Raw genomic sequence first — 20778 nt, 5'->3', positions numbered from 1 at the left:
TGAGAGTGTACACATGGAACCAAATGGACCCTTACAGGTCTGTAACTCTGAGAGTGTACGAATGCCCTTTGGGGTCCATTTGGTTCCATTTGTACACTCTCAGAGTGAAGTGAACACTGCGTACTCTCTGCAGTGTGTAAGCTAGCAGAGAGACAGGCGTGTGGTTGTGTGTTGGGTAGGGACAGCAGTCAGTGAACAAAGAGGGGGCAGGTGACAGCTGTTCACTGGCATGGGGGGGCACTCGGGACAGCATGCGACTGGATGGGACTGGATATACACACCAAGTGACTGCAACGTCTTGGAAGAAATGGCTGCTATTCATTTCCATTCATTGCCGTGTTTTTGACTTGTTTTAACTTGATTGTTTATTTCGTGGTCCATTGTGTATAGCGCCGTGTAACATTGTTTTGAAAGGTGCTTTATAAACGTACTATACCAACCTACGATTACTATTATATATATATATATATATATATATATATATATATATATATATATATATATATATATATATAATATATATATATATCCGTCGCTGTCAGGCACAAACCTCTTATCTCCTTATATTTGAACTTTTTGTGTGTGTTCGTAAATTCATGCCCTACTTGGTCATACCACAGCATCACACAAAAGTTTGCTATACTTTTCAACGCTTTTAATTGTCCATATACATTTCTTAGTTTTGGTTGTTTCGTTTGAATCTTGCGTTTGCAACATAGATGCAGTATGTTTTGCTAATAAAACCCATTTCAACTGAATTGAATTGACTGGATCTAGCAGAAAGCCCACTCACTTTTCTTTTCTCTTCCCTCCCAATTCAAAGGAGCTCCATCCATTGGCATGAGAGACAACATGCCAGTGGTGTAAAAGTAACTAACTAAGTACATTTACTCAAGTACTGTACTGCAGTGGTTCTCAAACTTTTTCATGTCAAGGACCCCCAAATTGACACATATTAGCCCGCGGACCCCCATTTGAAAAGATAAGCCAGGGACCCCCATAAGAGAAGATTTTTATGGCTCTAGCAGTGACTCTCAACCATTTTAATTTCAAGGACCCCCAGTTTAACATGCATTAGGGCTATGGACCCCCATTTAACGGCATTTCTATCTCTGGGACCCCAATTTATATTGTAAAATCAATGTTAATTTAACTCTGAGAGTGTACCAATGGAACCCTAACGGGTCCATTAGGTTCCATTTGTACACTCTCAGAGTTACAGACCCATAAGGGTCCATTTGGTTCCTAACATCATTTAGCTGGGTACCCCCTTGAACTCCCTCAAGGACCCCTGGGGGTCCCCGGACCCCACTTTGAGAACCAATGCTGTACTGTACTACATTTAGTGCATTATTTGCCTCAGAAATGTAGTGGAGCAGAAGTAAAAGTATTGAACATTGGAAATACCTCTACATACTTAAGTACAGTACTTATTTACTTTACACCACAAGCAGCAGCAGTTGTTCAAATATACTTGAGACAGCACCCAAATAACAGCAGGATTTCAAGTGTATTTAAATCACTCATTCAGTCTGCCATCTTATCTCAGTGGTTCACAAAGGGAGGTCCGTGGACCCCCAGGGGTCCTTGGGGGGGCAGGGTTCCAGGAGGTCCTCAGGAAAATGTGTTAATACGGCATCACAATCATTCTAACCACTTTATCCATGCTTCATACATATATGGCTCTTGACAAATAGCAGATATACAAGATCACAGCGTGTCACTTTGTGCCGTGCTGACAGCTCGTGCAACTGCTGTTTGTTGAGCAGTCAAATCTTCTCTTCTGGGCGGTGGTGGAAAGTAACTAAGGAGGATACATTTACTTAAGTACTGTACTCAAGTAAAATGTTTAGGTATTTGTCCTTTACTTGAATATTTGCAATTTCCAATACTCTTCAGCCTCTTACCCCTCTTATCTCCCCCCCCCCCCCCCCCCAGAGAGACAGATAGGCCCACACACACACACACACACACACACACACACACACACACCAAAAAAGTACTCAAATGTTTTACTTAACCAAAGAGATGTAGTGGAGTAGAAGTAAAAGTATAGATAGACATTTGGAAATTCTCCAGTAAAGTAAAAGTACCTACAAATTGTACTTAAGCACAGTACTTGAGTAAATGTACTCAGCTACTTTACACCACTGACACACACACACACACACACACACACACACACACACACACACACACACACACACACACACACACACACACACACACACACACACACACACACACACACACACACACACACACACACACACACACACACACACACACACAGGTGTCAGCTCACTTAAGGAGCTGCCTATTGTTTTAGATGGAGTGCTGCGGTGCTTTGCTTTTCAAATGCAACAGCAACACATCCACCAGCATTTACATTTTAAAGCCTGTGGTTCTTCTCGCAGTTTTTCCCTGTCAAGGACCCCCATCTGAAGATGTTTTGAGCCAGAGGAGGGGGGGGGGGGCGGGGTGTTAAAATGTTTTTTTAAAAGATGCCAAATTCTTCCCTTTTTAAAAAAAATAGCCGATCTACAACAAGCTCACAACGCTTTGGATTTTTTGCTACTTTACACTTCATCCAGCACTGCATTCAGCATATAGCTCACAGTGTAGTTAGTGACTTGGGAGGGGCAGTGTTGCCAGACTTTGCGAGAGAAACAAGCAACAAGGGTCTGTGAAAACAAGCGACTATAGGGCACGTCGGTCAAACTTTATTGTCTAATGTTTATAGCAAACATTTTCATGTCAAGGACGCCCAGGGTAAATTGTATTTGGCCACTGACCCCCATCTGAGAATAATTTGTGCCAGTGAACCCCCATACAAGATTTGTGTTGTTAAAATGTTTCAAAAACATTCAAGATTTTTAACATTTTCTTTTCAAGATCTTTTGAAAATAACGATCTGCAAGCTCACAACGTGTCGCATTGTGACGCGTCGTGAGCCCATAAGCAACTACACTTTAGAAACAAGGCCCAAAAAACATGCAACCCGCAATATTTACAAGCGACTTTACAGAAAAACAAGCCCAAAGAATAATAATCGCTTATAATAAGGGTCTTAAAGGGATACATCACTTAAAAAATGTGGGTCATTTTATCGTCTACTCAGGCTTTTGTGAGGAAAATACAGTTTTTAAGTTGCTCGATTCAGTATTTAGATATTTGATATTCATTTTATCAGACACGCCCCCTTCCTATACAAACCCTTTGTAACTTCAAACTCCATTTTAACCACGATTCATCAAGAACACCCGTCCTTGGTTCTGGTGACTCATACCGCCCTCCTAATAGAGAGTATGCACATGCATCATTTTCCCACCGGGACACGCCCCCCTCATTAAGACTGAGTGGCAAAACATCGAGCAGCATGGAGCGTTGGAGTTGGAAATAGGCTCTATTCACAGCAGCCATTATGAAGACATTCACAGGTGTTACCAATGATACTAATGAAGGCTCACTGGAAACACTCTGTTACACCAGTGGGTCTACAGTTGGGGTCCAGGGACCCTCATGGGCTTCCAAATGGCCCCTTACAGGTGTGTAACTCTGAGAGTGTACAAATGGAACCAAATGGACCCTTACGGGTCCATTTTGTTCCATTTGTACACTCTCAGAGTTATGGGGTCGTGGAAACCACTGTGCTAGACTAAATGGAACAGAGCCTTCATTAGTATCATTGGTAACACCTGTGAATGTATTCATAATATGACTGAATAGAATAGCACTTTTCTGTTTGGATGTATGGGCTGTCAAGGCCAGAAAGTATTTTCTTTGACACTCAGTAGGTGTTCCCGCATAACTTCCGGGTACGATGATGTCACTCGCATAGCCTCTATACGTAAATACTGAATTGAGCAACTTATAGGAGAATTTCACCACTAGAAGAACAAAATTTGAAATTTGCACACAAAAAAAATATAGAAGTCTGTGTGTTTGACTGGGGTTTGACTGGACTGCTGCATTACTACAATGACCATAATGCTTTGGGGCACTGCTCTTCCTTGTGGGGAGGGGAGGCTGCATGGGGGTGTGGTCTACATTGTAGTCAGGAAATAAGGTGAGATAAAGAGACTATATGAGTCAAATGACTCATAGTCTCTGAGGATATGGATAAAAAATCTAAAAATACAGATGAAACACAAAAAACACACCAGGATCATGTTTATGGGTCCTAGACCTAGATAAAAATAGGGGTTTGATGCAAAATTGGCGAAATGTCCGTTTAAATGACCCACATTTAAAAAATAAAAGTGAAATATCCCTTTAATGGCACACATGGGGAGGGGTGTTGGTAACAGCACACCATCATAACTAGGGGGTTATTATGAGATGTTGTTATGGTATATATACAATCATTTCATGACCTGCTTGCTGTAATCTGCACCTACTGTATATAGCCTACTGTATGCATGTCATAACCACACTGTGTCTTCACTGTGTCTGCATGCCTCAAGCACACACGCACGCACGCACGCACGCACGCACGCACACACACACACACACACACACACACACACACACACACACACACACACACACACACACACACACACACACACACACACGCGCACATTTGCAATACAATACCTGTGAGGAAAGTACTCAACTGTTTTACTTAAGTAAAAGTATCAATACTGCAGTGCAGAAGTAGCTCTGTTACAAGTAAAAGTCCGGAATTCTAATTGTGCTTGAGTAAAAGTACAAAAGTATTGGTATCAAAATGTAGCCTAATAAGTACCTAAAGTAAAAGTACTAAAATGTTTGAAAATAGCAGATCTACAAGCTCACAACGCGTCGCGGTGCGACGCGTTGTGAGCTTGTAGATCGGCTATTTTCAAATAGCCTAGGTATAAAATAGGGCTAAAGTGGTTAATGTATGTTTTATAATGTAATGATTTATATCTGCAAAGTAACTAGTAACTGAAGCTTTCAAATAAAAGTACACTATTTGGATCTGAGATGTAGTGGAGTGGAAGTATTGGAAATTGGAAATACTCAAGTAAAGTACAAATACCTCAACATTGTACTTAAGTACAGTACTTAAGTAAATGTACTTGGTTACTTTCCACCACTGGTGAGGAGTGAGGGCATCAACATTTTAGCAAGACAATTTTATAAATGTTTAATGAGGGTCATTTTTAAACCCTAACCCAAAAGCCTAAAATAGCCGATCTGGCTCAAGATCTTGCAAAGATCGGCCATTTTAAGTGTTAGGATACCAGCACGCAACTAAGTAAATGCAGGCATAAACTCCAACACTATAGCCCTATAAACCTAACCTCTAAATGTCTAGCAATCCTAACCCCAATCTGAATCTTTTCTACCATAAACCTAACTCTAAAACTGTAGAAGTCTAGAACAACCATTTTTCTTGTGAGGGCCAGCAAACTTTAAAGCACAATGTATTTTCTCCAATTCTAATTTGGCCCTAAAGTACACACACACACACACACACACACACACACACACACACACACACACACACACACACACACACACACACACACACACACACACACACACACACACACACACACACACACACACACACACACACACACACACACACACACACCGCCGCCGCCCCCACCCATGCCATTCCCTGTGTAGCTGCTGTAACTAGATCTGCGCTGCTCTAACCGGTTCCCGACTGGTGTGAGAATGAGAGAGGGAGAGAGGGGGAGGAACACACACACACACACACACACACACACACACACACACACACACACACACACACACACACACACACACACACTCATCCACATAAACACAATACAACCCCCCCCCCTCTCTCTCTCTCTCTCTCTCTCTCTCTCTCTCTCTCTCTCTCTCTCTCACACACACACACACACACACACACACACACACACACACACACACACACACACACACACACACACACACACACACACACACACACACACACACACACACATCATAATTAGAAAACACACTTAAGCCCTGTATACTTTCACAAACTGTGAAAATAGCAGATCTGCAAGCTCAAGCTTGTTGGTCTGCTAGAATAAAAACGCTAAAAACAGTAATAATTAAAAACTAATGCCCCGCTTCAAAGTGTCGAAGTGTCCTTGAGCAAGACACTGAACCTCTAAACTCCCCCTGATGAGCAGGTTGGTGCCTTGCATGGTTTCCTCCGCCTTCGGTGTGTGGAGAAAACAGTACACACTGTGTGTGGTTGCTGTTGTGTTGTTTTATTTAGAACATTGTGACATCACAATTTGATTTACTGAAATCATACGGCCACGGTGTGCAAATCAAGCTGCATGGCGTGTCCACTGCCGTCTGTGTGAATCATACAGTCTATGGTGTGAATGGGTGAATATAACACACATTCCGTGGTGGAAAGTAATAAGTACATCTACTTAAGTAATGTACTTAAGTACAATTGTGAGGTATTTGTACTTTATTTGAGTATTTCCAATTTCCAATACTTTTACTTCTACTCCACAACATCTCAGAGGCAAATATTGTACTTTTACTCCACTACAATTATTTGAAAACTTTAGTTACTAGGTACTTTTCAGATATAAATGATGATATTATAAAACATACATTAACCACTTTAAACCTGTTTCATACCTAGGCTATTTGAAAATAGCCGATCTACAAGCTCACAACCGCGACGCGTTGTGAGCTTGTAGATCTTCTGCTATTTTCAAATATTTTAGTACTTTTACTTTTGGTACTTTAAATACATTTTGATGCCAATACTTTTGTACTTTCACTGAAGTAATTTTTTTATTCTGGACTTTTACTTGTAACAGAGTATTTCTATATTGCAGTATTGGTACTTTTACTTAAGTAAATACTTTGAGTACTTTTTCCACCATTGCACACATTGGAGAAAGTAAGTGAAGTAAGTAAGCCTTGCCGAGCCATGTGGCCCATATAGGTCAGGAACCTATCTCCTGTTTCTGTAGCGTGAGGCGCCTGCATGTTTACGTCCCCCCTGGACAAGATGTACGTCCCCTGGACATGACACATGGACCCCCAATCCAACCGTTGATGCTGGGTGCCAAGCAGGGAGGCAGTGGGTCCCATTTTTATAGTCTATGGCAGTGGTTTTCAACCTTTTTCATGCCAAGGACCCCTAAATTGATATAAATTTGGCCGCGGACACCCACTGGAAAATGTTTTGTACCAGGGACTCCCAGAAGCAAAGATTTTAGTTAAAAATGTTCGCTTTAAAAAATATATATATATTCAAAGATCACACATTTCCAAGATTTTTCAAAAATAGCAGATCTACAAGCTCATAGTGCGGCACTCGGTGCCGCGCTATGAGCTTGTAGATCTGCTATTTTTGAATAGCCAAAGCTAAGTGGATAAAATGATTGTGACGCTATGTTAACACATTTTGCATGGGGACCCCCTGGTGCCCCCTCAAGGACCACTGGTGGTCCCCAGACCACTGGTTGACAACCACTGGTCTATGGTTTGCCCCAGCCTAACCACATAGCCACTGAGCTGGTAAATGCATCGCAAAGAGACTGACAGTATATAGATGCACCATTTACCATTTATCAGATTCTTTTTTTTGGGACATATTTTAAATACCAATAACTTGCATGTTTACTTCTCTGCATGCTTGTACTGGCCTTATGGTCAGCAGGTTCAGAAGAACATCCACTTAAGTTAAGGATTTCATTTCACTAATGCAATGACAACTTTAAACTTCTCACATGACTTGATGTGAATGTGTGTGCATTTACTGTTGTATGAAATCCTGTGAGGGTTAGTTTAACTCATGTGCCGAATAGAACCAAATGGACCCTTATGTAGAAAAACAACAAAGACAGTGTTGCATGTTAAAGAGCCCAGCGTACGTTTGACAAGTCTCAGTCTTTCACCATGAAGGAGTGTGTGTACTACTACCCACCAAGGGAAGTTGTGCGGGTGAGAAATGAATGATGGGAAATGGAGTCCTTCTAGATACTGATGAAGGCTGGGTAGCCGAAACCTTGAGGCATATCGAAAAGTAAATCAAAAAAGGGACATCTGAGTGCGACCTTTATTTCAGTCCCTGTTTTGATTTAGGGAAATGAAGTCCTGACATGATATGTGTCTGTAACAAGCTGTTTTCACTTTTAATCAAATCACACTCCCATCTGTAATAGGCTCTATGCACAGCAGCCATATCATCAATTCCTTCACAGGTGTTACCAATGATACTAATGAAGGCTCTGTTCCATTTAGTGTAAGCACAGTGGTTTCCACGACCCCCATAACTCTGAGAGTGTACAAATGGAACCAAATGGACCGGGTCCATTTGGTTCCATTTGTACACTCTCAGAGTTACAGTACACACCCGTAAGGAGCCATTTGGAAGCCCATGAGGGTCCCTGGACCCCAACTTTAGACCCACTGGTGTAGCAGAGTGTTTCCAGTGAGCCAACATGCACAATATCAGCACCCTGACTCTGTTTAACCAGAATGGAACAGAGCCTTCATTAGTATCATTGGTAACACCTGTGAATTTCTTCATAATATGGCTGTGAATAGAGCCTATTATACTGATATGATATGATATGACTGCTGTGGATTGTGAAGAATGTCATTGTGGATAAGTGAAATGTTCATTTTGATTTTGAATTACTGATATCTGCAATGCATATCCAGTTTAGATACTAAATGTTAAAATTGCTTGCCATAAGTGTCCAATATGTAATAAACAAACAAAAAACAACAACAACTATGTTGTGAAATCAACTACCAGATCCTCAAAGTACAACGATGTACCAAAGAATGTATCTTTGACGGGCTTGCCATTTACCAAGGGTGTTAAGTAACTAAGTACATGTACTCAAGTACTGTACTTAAAATGTTGAGATATGTTTTACTTTCTTCAGCGATGCGATGCATTGTGAGCTTGGAGATCGACTATTTTCAAAAGATTTTTTCTGCATTTTAAACTTGTGAATGGGACACTTTTACTTTTGGTACTCTAAGTATATTTTGATGCCGATACTTATGTACTTTTACTCAAGAGCATTTTGAATATGGGACTTCTACTTGTAACAGAGTATATCTACATTGCAGTATTGATACTTTTACTTAGTAAAACATGTGAGCACTTCTTCCATCACTGCCATATACTCAACTTTGAAAATATGTGATATAATCTGATTTAAGACAGAACAGAATAGAACAGAATTAGAATACCCTCCTTCTCAACGTCAAGTCTGGGGAACCACTAGGGGTCCAAATGCACCCTCTGACAGTGTACAAGTGGAACCAAATGGACCCTTACTAAAAAAGACGATTTTACAGTGTAAATTGGGAGTCCCATCGATATTTTTCTTTTTAATCAAATGGGAGATCATGGCCTAATGCTAGCCTTGGATCAAGACGGTCATCGTCATAATGATATACATTATTATTTAATAAGCATTACGCCTAATGCTTATTAAAACGGGGGTCCTTCACATAAAGTTTATAAAGGTGAGAACCACTGATATACTATACTATACTATACTTCTATATTATTTTACAAATAATATAATATAATACTATAACATAATATAACATAACAGGATATATATAATTTACATAAACATAATCATGCCTTTATTTGAATACATTGCCACCTGGTAAAATTGTGTTGTTTGTGTCATATACTAGGATGATGTAATTTGACAGGGTCCACTTTGTTAATGAGAGTGTGAAGTGTGTAAATATACTGATAATTTGTGACCAAATTGTTGAACTATTTTTCTAATTAATTTGAGGTACATCATGTCTTATCATTTATTGCTTATTATCTGGAAACGTATTATTTTGAAAATGTGAAAATGTGTGTGTGTGTGTGTGTGTGTGTGTGTGTGTGTGTGTGTGTGTGTGTGTGTGTGTGTGTGTGTGTGTGTGTGTGTGTGTGTGTGCGTGTGGGTGGGTGGGTGTGTGTGAGTGTGCGTGTGTGTGTGTGTGTGTGTGTGTGTGTGTGTGTGTGTGTGTGTGTGTGCGTGGGTGTGTGTGTGCCATGGTGTAAAGTACTTAAAGGACAACTTTGGTTTTTTACAACCAAGGTTTATATTTTAGCTTGTAATTAAAGTAAATAAAAGATGAGTGTATTTTTTATTTATTTACTGCTTTCTATAGTTTTAGAATTTTTTGCGATATTTTTTACAGTGGGCGGGGGCATTCTGTCCGGTGGCTAAATATGCCTTTTTTACACAATAAAAAAGGTCCTGTGGTCTTTGATGGCCAGATGTGAGTTATTGGGGGCTAGAAGAGCTACTGTAAATAATAGTAAAGAAAACGCTGGGTTATTGTGTAAAAAAATACATATTTAGCCACCGGACAGAATGCCCCCGCCCACTGTAAAAAAAGATCACGAAAATTGCTAAAACTATAGAAAGCAGTACATTTTAAAATTTTAACACTCATCTTTTATTTACTTTAATTACAATCTAAAATATAAACCTTGGTTGTAAAAAACTAAAGTTGTCCTTTAAGTATATTTACTCAAGTACTAATACTTAAGTACAATTTTTTTAGTTACTAGCTACTTTGTAGATTTTGATTATTATTTCAAAACATACATTAACCACTTCAGCCCTATATATGCATTTCGGCCATTTGAAAATAGCCGGTCTACAAGCTCACAATGCGTCGCAAGCGACTCAATGTGAGCTTGTAGATCGGCTATTTTCAAAATATTTGTATACATTTGAAAACTTTTAAATGGGACATTCTGCCAAGTGAGTACTTTTACTTTTGGTACTTTAGTACATGTTGATGCTAATACTTTTGTACTTTGACTCAAGTATATTTTGAATTCCGGATGTTTACTTGTAAAAGGGTATTTCTACATTGCAGTAGCCTATTGATACTTTTACTTAAGTAAAACATTTGAGTACTTTTTCCCACTACTGTGTGTGTGTGTGTGTGTGTGTGTGTGTGTGTGTGTGTGTGTGTGTGTGTGTGTGTGTGTGTGTGTGTGTGTGTGTGTGTGCGTGCGTGCGTGCGTGCGTGCGTGCGTGCGTGCGTGCCAATGGGCACGTCACGTGACCGTCAGCTCTCAAACAGGAACACACTGGTTTTAGTACATTCCTCACAAAGAGAAGAGGGCTCTGCCTCTCCCTTTTGGCGCCAGTCCGTTTAAAACTTACCCTCGGCCAATCGGCGTTGGGGCCGGCGCACACGACCCTGCTGGCCGCCGTGACGCGGCCGAATCCTCCCGCCGACCAATCACCACATTTGCGACGCGAAGCCTCGCCTTCCCGGCCAATTGGCTCGCGCCGCCTCGCGCGCCGGTGGGCGGAGCGTGCGTCAAGTGTGGTTGCGCCGCAGACGGTAACAAAACACGGAGAAGAAGTTGAGCGTTCAGACATTTACACCTCGTGAGGCTGGAAACAGGTTGGTCACAATTTTCCTCCATTTTAACGCTTATTTATGGCCTTTATTCGTCTTTTTAAACCTTTCTAAGATGCTTCTTATTGTTCTCGGCCGCTTAGACCACGTTATCCGATGTTTAGCGGGGGGTTTGCGTGTGTTTTTCCGAGCTTAAACGGTGGAAGTCTTGGGTCGAGGCCTTGCGTTACACAGCAAGCCGAGGGAAATGGCAGAGCTGCAAGCCCGCGGCGCGCCTAGCTAACGCTGCGCGGTGGGCTTGGAGATCTGCTGTTTGTGGGGTTTTTGCTCGACACCAGCGTCTAACCGACATATAAACCGTCCAGGTTTTAGCAGGAAACTTCACTGTTTCGACGATCCTGTCGCCTTAACTCGCATTTTAAAGAGTTTGGACAGGGTAATTAATAGGTGAATATTATACTTTTTATAGTGGAAGTGTTTTTTAATGGACGGTTTTAACGTTTATAGGCTGTTTACGACTCTAGTTTAAACTATCCAGGTCAACTTAATACAGCCTGCTTTAAATACATTTTTTATAATTAAGGTGTGTAATTTAATAAAATATTAATATTTTTTTAATCTTTTGTTTGAATATTTTTTTTTTAGCGCGAGCTTTAAAAAAAAAACAAAAAAATAGCAGATCTACAAGCTCATAGCGCGGCACTCGGTGCCACGCTATGAGCTTGTAGATCTGCTTTTTTTCCCCCGTCTTGTGCGGTTTAGCTGCTTTTCACAAGGCTGCAGATCTCCTTAATGCGGCCCGTGATGCGTCCCTTAGGCCTTGAGGTCTTGTAGATCTGCGCTTTAGGCCTGCCAGTGCTGCTGCGTCCTCCCGTCTCGTGTTATAATACCAGCAGGGTTGCCATGTCCGCTTATTATAAGCGACGTTTGTTTGGGCGTCGTTTTGTGTAAAGTAACTTGTAAATATTGTTTTTTGGGCTTGTTTTGTAAATTCTACTTGCTTATTTGGGCTTGAGCATCTAAATCTAGTCATTATTTAGGTAGTGGTTCTCAATTATTTCAAGGACCCTTTGTTAGAATGTTTAGAAAAATATTTTATAATTTTATTTTTTCAACATTTTGAAATAGCCCATGCATAATGTAGTTTATAGGTTTAAATTGCCCATTTTTGGCCTATATTTGCTGCGTTTTGGGCTTGTTTTCATAGTCCTGGGTAGGCTCATTTCTCTCACCAACCTGGCAACCCGGCTCGTGCTACCCCAGTCTGAACAACGCCATTTGGTCTCTGCTAGCATTATTAGCAACATTAGCTTCCCGTGTCGGACTTTTTTTTTAAACCCCCCAACTATAGGCTCTCACAGTGAGTGTTTATGTGTAATAATAGTGATAATTAACGTTATTTCAGACCCAGTTTGTCGGCTTAATGACGGAATATGAAAGGAATGTGTTTTATTGTTAAAGTAGTGTTTATTGTGTGCGGCGGTTTGGGCGCTGTGGGGGGTTTAGGCGGGAGACGAGACAAAATGGGAGCCAGTTGTCTGGAAAATGGCAGATCTACAAGCTCACAATGCGTCGCTCTCGCGACGCATTATGAGCTTGTAGATCTGCTATTTTCCAGACGCACAAACAAATCCGATTAAAGTTTTTTTTTCTCTTTTTGTCTAAACGTCCTTGAGTCCGCCTGAAGGCCTCCTTTACCACACGACGTAATAACTTAGTTCATGTTATGTGAGGATTATTTTATTTTAAAGTTATATGAGGATTATTTACTGCTTATAAAGTTTTCTGCTCGGATAGGACGTTAGAAGTGCGACAAGCACCCTGAGTGGGCTTTTGCCTTTGTTTAGTTTGTTTTTGTGCCTTTATGTATAGTTCTGTGACATTGTTGCGTCTTGAATTATGTCGCCTTTATTAACATTTTAGTCAGTTTTGCCATGTTAACTCTTGTATTGCAACTTTTGCACTGGTTTATTTATTTTTTGCCTTTATTTAAACTTTAGCTAATTTTTGCCTATAAAACCTTAGTATAGTATTTTGTCACATTGTTCTTGAATTTCCTTTTTAGTTAATTTGCCATGATAACTTTTGTATTTAAACAGACTTGTTATTTCCCCCCTATTTAAACTTGAGTTATTTTTTGCCTTGATACACTTAAGTTATTTTTGTCTGCCCTGTATTATTTGTTTATTTAATCTTGAGTGACTCATTAACATTTTTAATGTTATTTTGCCTATATTAAAGTAATGTTCTGCCTTCATTTAAACTGACACTTTTAAATATGATCCTGTTTTCAGATATTTTGCAACTATGGCCAAGGACCCTAACAAGCCCCGTGGAAAGACCTCCTCTTATGCCTACTTCGTCCAGACGTGCCGTGAAGAACACAAAAAGAAGCACCCCGGGACATCTGTCAACTTTGCAGAGTTCTCCAAGAAATGCTCTGAGAGATGGAAGGTGTGTTTTTGTTCTGGTGTTGGTCTCAGGTGTGCGGGGTGTGGAAAAAGGCCTCTGGGAAGCATAGAACGGTCACTGTCGGGTGTGAAACCTTGCTTATTATTTTTTTAAAGTAGTGAAATTAGCCGATCTACAAGCTCACAACATGGCCGTGCGCCTGTAGATCGGCCATTTCCACTACTTATAACAACACACTGGTGTTATGGGGCATTCATTTGACAATTGATGTATGCATTGAACCCATTAAGACCTGGAACGCATCTGTGTCACTTTAGATTTCTTTGGCTATTCAAAAATGGCAGATCTACAAGCTCGTAGCGCGGCACCGAGTGCCGCGCTATGAGCTTGTAAATCTGCTATTTTCGAAAAATTATTTTATTTTTAAGAATCGCCTCAGGTCTTAATGGGTTAAATATGGAGATGCAAGGTTTGTGCCCGACACTAACATAATATGCTAGTAGTGATATAAATCACTGTATCAGTTTGAACAAGCTCTCATTCTTAGTCTTATTTACAGCAGTGGTAGAAAGGAACAAATTGCACATAAGTGCTGTACAAATAAGGGTACACTTTTAAATGCTTTATGCTACATCTTAGAGGAAAACCAGGAAATGCAATTATACTGCACTACTATTGTCTGAAAAGCTGAGTCACTTTACCAGTTTAGATTATTATTGCAAAACCGTAAAGGGATAGTTCACCTGATAGTTCACCTGAGGTTATTTTCTATCAATTACACACCCCATGAAACCTTGAATTCATGCAGATTTTTTTAGTTTTTGTCGCAGTCCTTAAGCCAATAATTTGATGACCGGCATAAAGATGCTAATGTCTCCGGTAGGAGACTCAAAAGTTGACACTTTTGAGTCTCCTACCATAATCACATTATTGGCTTAAAGAAATGCGACAAAAACATCTCCATGAATCCAAAGTCTCCATGGGGTGTGTAATCGATAGGAAAAGTCATTTTAGCGGTGAACTCTCATGAATCACTTAAGCCATATTATACTATTTGAAAAATGGCAAATCTACAATCTTACAACACATGGTGTTTTTAGCTTGTAGATCGGCTAATTTCACTACTCTTAAAATGATAGGTTAGGTTTTTGGACGTGCAAGGTTTCCCACCCCGCCCACCTGAGACAAACGCCACAACCAAAACACAACCGTCCACCACTCAGAGACATTATTGTGTATTTCTACATATTGTATAAAATGAATAACTTATCGGTTTGCATGAGCTGTTTTATTTACACCAGGGGTCTTCAATGTTTTCAGGCCAAGGACCCCCTAGCGAGAGAGATGAAGCAGGGACCCCCTCTATATTGTATAACATTGTGTTTTAGATTAAACTTTGTTTGTTGGCTCTTTTTTTCCCCCCTCTGCACCATACCTCTTAGCGAAAAATAGCTGATCTACAAGCTCACAATGCCTCGCAGCACAAGGCGTTGTGAGCTTGTAGATCTGCTATTTTTGGCTAAAGTTCTTCTCAGAAAAAGGGATGCTAGGGTGGTTAAGGTAAAAAATAATCATATCACCAAGATTTGGCGGACCCCCTGTAGTAACTCTGAGGACCCCCTAGGGGTCCCGGACCCCCTGTTGAAGACCCCTAATTTACAGGAAAAGATCCTGAGTGTTATAACTTGAAATGTAACTTAATGAGGGGTCCATTTGGTTACATTCGTAGTTGAATTAACATGGTGTAGTTGGTGGTTTATAGGGGATTCCCATTTGAAGATAGAAATGTTCCGTCTCAAATAGTTTTTAATAGAAATGTAAAATGTGTTTTGTATGTAGACCATGTCTGCCAAGGAGAAGGTGAAGTTTGAGGATTTGGCCAAGACCGACAAGGTCCGTTATGACCGTGAGATGCAGGGCTACATCCCCCCTAAAGGTACCAAAGGTGCTGGCAAGAGAAAGAAGGACCCCAACGCTCCCAAGAGGCCACCGTAAGAACCACACCGTTATAATTAAACGCCTACATCACTATGGGCTGACATTTCTGTTGGTCAGCTGTGCTGTGGATTCAGTTGGCAGCAATGATTCAGTTCAAGACGAGGGCTTGTGCCTAAATTTTGCTGATTAAATGGTTTCTTTATTCAGCAACTCTATGCTCCACCAACTGTCCTAACCCCCTCCCCTTATTTAGATCATTAATTTGTTTAAATTGCATGTGTGCCATTTGCCTTATGAGTAATATACATAGCCTTTATATAACCTTTACTTTGCTGCTTTATTTACATGTAAAGTATTTTTTGCTTCATATAAACAAGGTAATTTCTACCTTTAATGTAAAGTACAAAGGCTTTGTGATAACCTTTTGGACAGCTGTAAAATGGTGGCCTTGTTCTAATACATTTTCTACATCTCCTCATCCCCAGCTCTGCATTCTTCGTGTTCTGTGCGGACCACCGTCCTAAGATCAAGGGTGACAACCCGGGCATCGGCATCGGCGACATCGCCAAGGAGCTGGGCAAACTGTGGGGGAAGCAGGGTCCCAAAGACAAGGCTCCTTATGAGGCCAAAGCTGCCAAACTCAAGGAGAAGTATGACAAGGTATGTGCGCTACGTGTTTTTATGCATCCTCAACATTATTCTACATCAACATAAAGCGCTTTCACTGTAAAACGTTTTTCAACAAAAAAATAGAGATTTTTTGTTGAAGCTCTCTTGTGATAGTGATCATTGCCGGACTGTTTCAATCAGACTATAGAGCCATTTAACACGTGTACAAAAATCAGCATCACTTAAACAACCTAAGATCCATGTCCCTATTCTGGGGCAAAAATCGCAGATCTATAAATTTGTGAGCTTGACAAATGATCTTGGACAATAGAAGGTACTTGCTTCAGTACTAGGCTCTTTGCTCAATGTAAGCCAGGGTTTCCTGAAGGTGGCATACCCGTTTCCTGTACAGTTTCCCTTTAGCTGTTATTGTCTCGGCATCAGAGCTGAACTGGAAACATGAACAACACCGTCATGCGTTTCCAGTTGCCGATCAAAGGTGTGTGTGTGTGTGTGTGCCACTATCAGTTCACCCTGGCCTACAGTGAACGCACAGATGTGACCGTTGACCAGCAGTAATTGTATGGCTAAGTTATTAAATGTAATAGTAGATTCTCTGTGCTGGTAAACGTTTGGATAAAATTGCTTTTGCTATGCCTCGTGAGCTTGTATATTGGCCAGTTTGAAACCTGGTTAAAAGGGACATTCTACAGGGTAGTTTTAATTCAAGTAAATGTTAATACAGTATTTCTACACTGTGGTCTTGCTACTTTTTACTTGCGTAAAGTATCTTTGGTACTTCTTCCACCTTGAACCTACACTCACGATTTCCATGTCCCCCCGTTTCAGGACATCGCAGCTTACCGTGCAAAGAGCGGCATGGGGGCCACTGGCCCCGGCAAGAAGAGCGGACCTGGCAGGCCAGTCGGCAAGAAGGCGGCACCCGTTATGGACGAAGACGACGACGATGACGAGGAGGATGATGACGAGGAGGAAGACGACGACGATGACGAGGATGATGACTAGATGGTCAGGGTGGGGTAGGGGTGGGGGGTGGGACCTTGTTGTGGCGTTTATTTTTACAAGGATGTGAAACCTGCAATGCAAAATGCTTGATATTGACACGAGTTGGTTCATGGTCTGGACTGATGTCTCCTGTATTGTCATTTTATAGGATATTGGGCCCCCAGCATCTTAATTGCAACTTTTTTTCCCCACTTTTTTTTCTTTAATGCCTCTAATCATTTGCAGGTTAAGTTCTAAAGAACCACCAGGTTTAAAGTTCTAAGGTTAAAATCTCTTCAACAACATAGTTCGATGTTAAACTGCTCTGTAGAACCTTTGGGTAACTGGCTATCGTACGTCCAAATATTGTCCTTTTTAGTCTTTATCAGTTCTGGATGTTTGGACTTAAATATCACGGCCAGATATCAATTCAACCCAAGGTTCTACAAAGCGGGACAAAGCGGCGGCATCCAAGTTCGGGCCCCAGTTTATGCTGCTTTCGCACACCGAAAATGGCCTCCTATAAGTTCCAAGTCTGCACTCGGCACGTCATGGCCACAGTACACTTCTCCTACACTCATACATGGAGCATATGGATGGGCTGCTTTCGGCTAACGACTGAGCATAGATGGGTTATCAGGGGGAAAGGACACCTTGTTATAGAGTCCAAGTTCAGACACGGTGACAGCAGTAAAGACTTGTACATTTTTTTTTAAAGCCGTTTTTTGTTTGTTTTTTTCTCTCCTTTTGAAAGCACTGCTTATGTTTTGTTTTTAGTGGTGTTTACTTTTTTACAAACCAGGAAATGTGTAGTATGAGAATTAAAAGTTTTTTGCAGCCATCTTTAATGTGGAGCTTTAACTTTCTCCATGTAGAGTGAAATGTTTTTTTTGTAATAAAAAGTTTGTATATTATGACTAATTCTCGAGTCGTTATATTTAATCGTTGTTTTGTTCTCAATGCCCGTTTTCCTCTGGGTTTAAAGCTTTTTAAAAGCTCTATATTCCGTTGGTAATCATTGCTGACATTATTCAAATTGATTGGAATATTGAGCTTAACTATAATGACTGGTGTCCCAGTCTGTTGCTCTACACAAAGTGCATTTGTGTAATATCATCCAAAACCTATTTTTGTCTGCTCATGTCAGGAGACTCCAGTTGCTGAACACTGATGATAACCATCGCAATATAGAGCCATTTTAATATCACCTACACCAACTTAGCATTCTGATCATGATATATCAGTTGTGACCCGTGACATTATTTGATGTGTATATGAGGTGGTGTTTAATTTAAAAATGCAGTGCTTTGGATTATTGCAGTTATTTGAAACGCTGATTAAACTAAGTAATTTTAGGGGAAGTGGGAACACTTTGTGTATTGTAGTTCTGACATGGGGACATATACTGTGACAGTGGAATAGATAGTCTTAACCACTAGTCTGCAAGCTCACAATTTGCAAACGAGTACTTCTAGATGGGTTCTTTTTGGCAGACTTGGTGTTGCAAGGGAAAAAAAAGAAGGGGACTCGGGTCAACTATATAGAGTTAAGTGATTAATGCAATTCTGCCAGGGTACAGAAACTTGTAGCTCCATATAGCATTTTTGCACGGCTAGCAAAAATGGCACATGAGACATTTGATGCATTGTGAGCTTGTAGATCAGCTATTTTTGCTACTTAAAGATTGAAAATTAGTGATTTGCATGTTTGGGATTCACATTGAACCAATGAAAAGTATTCAGAGCTAATGACTTGAGTACATTGGATCCTTTGGAAGATGTTTTTTTTCTTTTTCTGAAAAGTAACAGTTTATGACATTACTGTTTCCATCCTAAGGTGAGCATAATGGTTTATGAGTGAGTTCCTCACTCCTTGTTCACCGTCTACACAAGTAGTTCTCAAAGTGGGATCTGGGGGTCCGTGGGGGGGGTTCCAGGGTCTCCCCAGCCAAATGATTGAGTTACAGACCCATATGGGTCCATTTGGTTCCCATCATAGTGTACAAATGGAACCATTTGTACACATATATTAACAATGATACAGTGTAGATTGGGGGTCCGTACTATAATGCATGTCAAACTGGAGAAATGAACATGTCTTCTCTCATGTATATTATGGGGGTCCCTGGCATATCTTTTCAAAAGGGGGTCCGTGGGGTAATATGTGTCAATTTGGTCCTTAACATGAACAAGTTTTGAGAACCACTGCTTTAGTTTGAGCTGACATGATGTCCATTATGGCCAATGAGGATTTGAACTCCTGCAGACTGACTCCATCTGGTGGACAAAGTGCAATATTACACTCATATCTCACATATTTACATAATGAAACACCAGTTAGCTGGAAGAAGTACTCATGTTTTCAGAGTTAAGTAAAAGTACCACCAAGTACCAAATTTTGAAATACTTTTTACAAATAAAAGTCCTGCTTTCAAGTGCAAAAGTATTGGCATAAAAATATAAAAGTAGTAAAAGTAGTAATGGCAGAATGTATCATATATCATGTATCGTGTTATTGGACTGTAATTTATTGATTTATATGTTGGCTATTCAAAAATAGCAGATGTACAAGTGCGCAGTGCAGCACAAGGTGCCTGAACATCTGAAATGTTTTGAAAATATCAAAAGTGTTTGAATAATCTTGAATTGGCTCTATTCACAGCAGCCATATTATGAAGACATTCACAGGTGTTACCAATGATACTAATGAAGGCTCTGTTGACCATTCTGGTCAAACAGAGTCAGGGTGCTGATATTGTGCATGTTGGCTCACTGGAAACACTGCTACACCAGTGGGTCTAAAGTTGGGGTCCAGGGACCCTCATGGGCTTCAAAATGGCCCCTTACAGGTGTGTAACTCTGAGAGTGTACAAATGGAACCAAATTGGTTCCATTTGTACACTCTCAGAGTTGTGGGGGTCGTGGAAACCACTGTGCTACACTAAATGGAACAGAGCCTTCATTAGTATCATTGGTAACACCTGTGAAGGAAGTGATAATATGGCTGCTGTGCATAGAGCCTATTTGGGGGTCCTTGACATGAAAACCACTGGTATAATGTATTTCATTGTACGTTTGGGTGGCGGGTAGACCATTGGTAGTTTCGTCAACTAAAACTATGATGAAAAATGTTGGTCGACTACCTTTTTTCACTGATGAAAACTAAATAACAATTTAATAAAAACTAAAAAACTAAGATATATTGACAATTTTGTCAACAAATAAAAACTAGACTGAAATGTTAGGACTAGTGGAGAAGAGATCCAGTAGAACCAAAAGACAAGTCATTTTATGTTTGGTTGCTCTCTGAAAATAGCTGCGACGCGTTGTGAGCTTGTAGATCTGCTATTTTCAGCATGCAACCAAGTGTAGAATAATGGTGCCATCAAGACCTGCCAAAATGCATTTTTGTGACAAAATAAACTGTAAGATTTAGTTGACTAAAACTAGACTAAAACTAAAACATTTC

At 40.4% G+C, this 20778-nt stretch overlaps 1 protein-coding gene across 1 annotated transcript; it reads left to right on the top strand.

The window, feature by feature from the left end:
* The first annotated feature begins 11318 nt into the window (after window positions 1–11318).
* Window positions 11319–18227, top strand: LOC311058670 (high mobility group protein B2-like). The gene is made up of 5 exons (XM_084076133.1): window positions 11319–11391; window positions 13641–13800; window positions 15598–15749; window positions 16182–16356; window positions 17155–18227. Exons 2-5 carry the CDS (start codon window positions 13654–13656, stop codon window positions 17329–17331), a joined length of 651 nt encoding a protein of 216 aa, XP_083932259.1. The 5' UTR covers window positions 11319–11391; window positions 13641–13653; the 3' UTR covers window positions 17332–18227.
* Window positions 18228–20778: the final 2551 nt, after the last annotated feature.

The sequence above is a fragment of the Gymnoscopelus microlampas genome (assembly GCF_963454915.1).
Source record: "Gymnoscopelus microlampas genome assembly, chromosome: 2".
NCBI classification, from domain to species: Eukaryota; Metazoa; Chordata; class Actinopteri; order Myctophiformes; family Myctophidae; genus Gymnoscopelus; species Gymnoscopelus microlampas.
This window is presented reverse-complemented; position numbering and strand designations above follow the sequence as displayed.